At 32.2% G+C, this 4448-nt stretch overlaps 1 protein-coding gene across 2 annotated transcripts; it reads right to left on the reverse strand.

The window, feature by feature from the left end:
* Positions 1 to 754: 754 nt before the first annotated feature.
* LOC123222672 (ACT domain-containing protein ACR6-like) lies at positions 755 to 3741 on the reverse strand. 2 transcript variants are annotated; one of them, XM_044645568.1, is made up of 7 exons: positions 3528 to 3741; positions 3004 to 3049; positions 2633 to 2747; positions 2471 to 2538; positions 1747 to 2349; positions 1477 to 1581; positions 755 to 1393 (listed from the first exon to the last, which is right to left on the reverse strand). In XM_044645568.1, the coding sequence occupies exons 1-7, from the start codon at positions 3572 to 3574 to the stop codon at positions 1055 to 1057; spliced, it is 1323 nt and encodes a 440-aa protein (XP_044501503.1). In that variant the 5' UTR covers positions 3575 to 3741; the 3' UTR covers positions 755 to 1054. The 2 variants fall into 2 exon arrangements, with proteins under 2 accessions (XP_044501503.1, XP_044501504.1); XM_044645569.1 differs by lacking the exon at positions 3004 to 3049.
* Between the last annotated feature and the right edge of the window lie 707 nt (positions 3742 to 4448).

Here is a 4448-nt window from a genome sequence, read left to right on the forward strand (position 1 = left end):
GAAGCTGTTGAAATCCGATACCATAAATATTGTTTTGGCATAATTTTGGGGCAAAAAAGGATTATTCCCTGGTAAAGATTACTATTTTAAAAAAGTTTTCACTTTTTATTTTTTATTAACTTAAATACTTACTAATCATATTACTTAAAGTAAAAATATTTAAAAAACAATAATTTATTACATTTTTTTCCTTTTAATTTAAAATTTAATTTTTTTTTTCAATTATACAATTTGAAAAGTGATAAAATCCCCTCTAAAGCTTGAAATTGTCATTAGAGATGATAAAATTCATCATCTTCAGTTGTATTCTCTCTTCTTCTTAGCTTCTCTTTCTCTCTCCCTCTCTCATTGACAATTATCGACGTTAAAAATAGAGAGAAAGCAACTGAAGAAGATAAATTTTGTCGTCTCTAGTAACAATTTTAAACTCTAGAAGGGAATTTATCACTTTTTAAACTTTAAGTTTGAGAAAAATGTTAGATTTTAAATTAAGGAAGGAAAATATTTTTATTTTTAATATTTTTAATTAAATAATATTTTTAACCTTAACCCTATCTACAAAATTTAACAGATAAGTGAGTATTTAAATTTTAAAAAAATAAAAATAGAAACTTAAGAAGAAAATAATTTTTGGGTAGGAATAAATCCTTTGGCCTAATTTAGGTGAAAAATAATTCATCTCCTTCCAAAAGAAATTTAAATGTCATACTCAAATTTGAGCCTACTTTTAACTTTATTTAGAAGGTACATCATGTCTAATAATATTCAGATGATTTTTTCATTGAGCTAAATTATATTTACAAACTTCTTAGCTGTACAATCCATGTAACGTTATCCTGTACAAATATACATAAAAAATTACAAGTACCCTAGTAATTTTCACAGTATTCAGATGGTATCTGGGCGTCTTTTCTACAGTACACTAAGCCCTCAATACTCTATGACAGAGGGCAGGAGATATGTACAGTCTGCCCTTTTTGTATGTCTTTTGACTGACTTTTAACATCTGATATTTCTGTACAGCATTTACTTCTCAAACTATACAGAAAAAAATTTATGAGTAGGATCTAATCAGTTTGAAATTTTGAAAAGATCGAGCTTTAAAAAAGTTTCCCAGAAAAAATCCTGTTGTTCTCTCAGGAGGTTTTGGTGCAACAATTGGGCTGTGCTTTACCTTGAGTTTGGTTTTTCCAATCTGCCCCCGAATAGCCTCGATGATCTTCGGATCAACTGGGTTTCCAGTAACATCCGTGACATAGAAAGTGTCTTTGACCCTCCCTCCTTTTGTCGAAATTTCTGCTCTCTTGATACACAGACTATTTTCACGGAATATCCTTGTGATGTCTGAAAGGAGTCCAATACGATATTCTGTGCACAATTCCAGCTCCAGTCCCTTCGAAAAAAGGTATGAAAATTTTACTATAAAATTTCAAGTATGCATACAATGATTAAATTTTCACGTAAGTTTTTTGATACCTCTGATGCCCGCCTCTCAATGGCAGCTTCAAGACACTGTATAACACGTTCTCGTTCAGCATCCGAGCTGATTGGAAGCCCATCAACATGTCGAATATAGAATTCCTAAAAGCAAACAGAACAGTATTTGTTTAATTAAATGGAAAAATAGTTATCTTCATTGGTCCAGTGTGGAAACTCTGTAAATTTTACATGTGAATAAGTTTGCCAAAGTCTGCCTACAATATCATTCTAAAGTTTATGAGCATTAAAGTGTTTTCACTTTCTTACCTGATAAGCTTCCATCTCTCCAGTGTCGACCATTCCGTGAAAAACAACATATTGCATGTCTGTTAGAGTGCAAACAATGTCGAACAATAGTTTCGGGCGATCTTTTGATCTCATAGTTATCACAGTGTAATCTTTCTCAATATTCAAAACAGTAACTTGGGGTCTTGAGCTTTTATCCTCAACTCTTCCCAGTGTTCTCTCAACCCTTTCATAGTCCCTATCATCAAACATAATTTGATGCAGCCTTCTTTCTCTATTCATAACACCAGGAGGTGAAAGTGTTGTCTTTGCTCCTTTGAAGTCATTGTTTGCATTGAGAACATTGCAAAGCAATTGCTTTATGGTTGAGAGGCGTTTGGAATCCTTAATTGCACAGCCAGTGGAATGGTCGGTGACATGAACAACAGCTGCAGCTCTAGCATTATGTGTCCATATCTCAGCATTCACCACATTGCACTGAAGATCCGCAAGAACTGCACATATCTCCGACAATAGACCAGGCCTGTCATTGCCAGTGAGTTCAATTGATGTATGATCTTCTGAAGGAATCACCCCAACAGAGCTTCTCAACGAGGGTGAGAAGCTAGCATCGCTTTCAAGCCTCTATAAAGCATCAAGTTAGATGATCAGCTTAGACAACATCCAGTGAGTCAATGAAACAAAAGCATGAAAAAATAGATCTTGCAAAAATGAAAAAGAGCAGTTCCGGACAAGAATCTATTACCGTTTGAATGTAATTGATGACTTCCTTATCTCTTATTTTGTTCCCGTTGTGATCAATTACATTAAACACTGAAAACATATATTTTGAAACAAAAAAATATTAGAAACAAAGAGACAAACTCCCAACTCCTTTACAAAGTTTGAGCAGTCGAAAAAACTTTACCATCCATAAACCATCCCCCGTCGGATGATATGTATGCTTTCTTTATTATAAGATCCATATCAGTAAGTACTTGAACAACTTGCAGCAAAATGCCATGCTTGTTAATACTGTCCACCTGAACAGGAAACCCAATTCTTACAGTCACTGTATCTTAAAACCAGAAAAATAATTTAAGTGTTTGATCAAACAAAATTTATGAACTAGTTCCATCAAGTTCTAAAAAATACCAATAATTATTCACATATCAGTAACTAGAGAAAATCAAAGAAAATAAAGCAACCAATTGACCACCCAAACCAAACAAAATGCTATTTTATCCTAATTTTAGTAAGGCCAGAATCCAAGCTACTCTAAAGAATAAGACTTATTACCTGTATAACAGTGGCATCCTCACAAGAGTTATTATCAATTACAACTCTGCAATAAGAAGCCACTTCAAAAAATAAATATATTATGCACCAAAAATGGCATAAAAATTTTAAGAAAGAAATAGAGGAGGGCAAAAAGAAGTTCCAATCTTCAAAATTAAAAAAAAAAAAAAATCCAGCAGAATATTTGGATTTTCACTTGGGGTTTCCGTCTGGTTTCTGAGAAAATATATTAAAACGTGCGTTTCTCCATCAAATCTCCTCAAAACCAAATTTCTAAATTAATTATAAAAAGCCATGTAAAATTTTCTAAATTTCAATACATAAAATTTTTTTTGAAAAGAAAAAGAAGAGTTAATTCATCCCTTTCCGCTGGTTTTCTAAAATGAAAAACAGAGACAACTTGCAAACACTGTAAAATTAAATATTTTAAAGCAGAAGATTTAAAAAAAAAAAAAAAACTCTTGACAATAGCACACAAAAACAGCAAGCGTAAAATTTTCCAAATTTAGAAAACAAAAGTTTACCTAGGAGGATTCATCCTTCTGATCAGCTTCGCATACTCATCATCCATTCTCTAAACGTTTACTAAAAAAATTCTAAATTTACAATTTAAACACAAACCCAAGAATTAAAATTTCCGCAGAAATCAGAAAGCGATAAACTTCCTTGCCTCCTCCAATATTCCAGGAAAGAAAGAATGGGAGTATAAAAAGAGGAGCAACGGAAAATTGTTATAAAAAGTAAAGTGAAGTATGGAGTATGGACAACAACCGATAAGCCAGTTATTAGTTTGAGAATTTGTACGTGGCGTCTTTTGATTGGGTAAACTGGACGGTTAATTTAAATGCTTATTCTAGACAGACAGGTTGGTGGTGTTGGTTGGTAACTGGTAAGTAGTGAAGTGTACATGTGTTTTGACCATTTTGGGTCGGTCGGGCTCACACGCACGTGGCGTGTGCAGAATGGTCGGGACATTGCCGGAATTTTTGGCTGCTAATTTCAGTGCTGAAACTCCTCACTGGTCTTTCCAGCCCAGACTCAGTCAACAAACAAACACCATTTATCCTTCAAGTTTCAATTAGATACCAGGGCGGATATGAATCTTTTGAGCCCGAATACCTGTTAACTTGTGTTTATTAGGTTAAAATTAAATTAAATTTGAGTTTGGTTTAAATAAAAAATAATTTAATTTAATTTAATTCGAATTTAATTTAATTTTATAGATCAAATTAATAGTTTAAATTTATAATTTAGTTTAATTCAAATATATGATTTAGATTTATTATTCGAATTTGTAGTTTATTGATAAAACGATTTTATTTTATCTAAATAATATTTAAAATTTTTTATTCGACCTAAACTGAGTCATAAATTCGAACTATAAATTCAAACAAAATCGAGTCAAGAGTTTGAACTATTGATTCGAACCGAATTTAAACTAAACA

Source organism: Mangifera indica, chromosome 8 (assembly GCF_011075055.1).
Source record: "Mangifera indica cultivar Alphonso chromosome 8, CATAS_Mindica_2.1, whole genome shotgun sequence".
Lineage (NCBI taxonomy): Eukaryota > Viridiplantae > Streptophyta > Magnoliopsida > Sapindales > Anacardiaceae > Mangifera > Mangifera indica.

Bases quoted from the DNA above. Each gene is read 5' to 3' on its own strand.
- LOC123222672 (XM_044645568.1), bottom strand. From the start codon at position 3,574: ATGGATGATGAGTATGCGAAGCTGATCAGAAGGATGAATCCTCCTAG. The intron at 3,050-3,527 runs GTAAACTTTTGT...TTCTTATTGCAG, and splicing joins AGAAGGATGAATCCTCCTAG to AGTTGTAATTGATAATAACT. The intron at 2,748-3,003 runs GTAATAAGTCTT...TTTCCTGTTCAG, and splicing joins AGGATGCCACTGTTATACAG to GTGGACAGTATTAACAAGCA.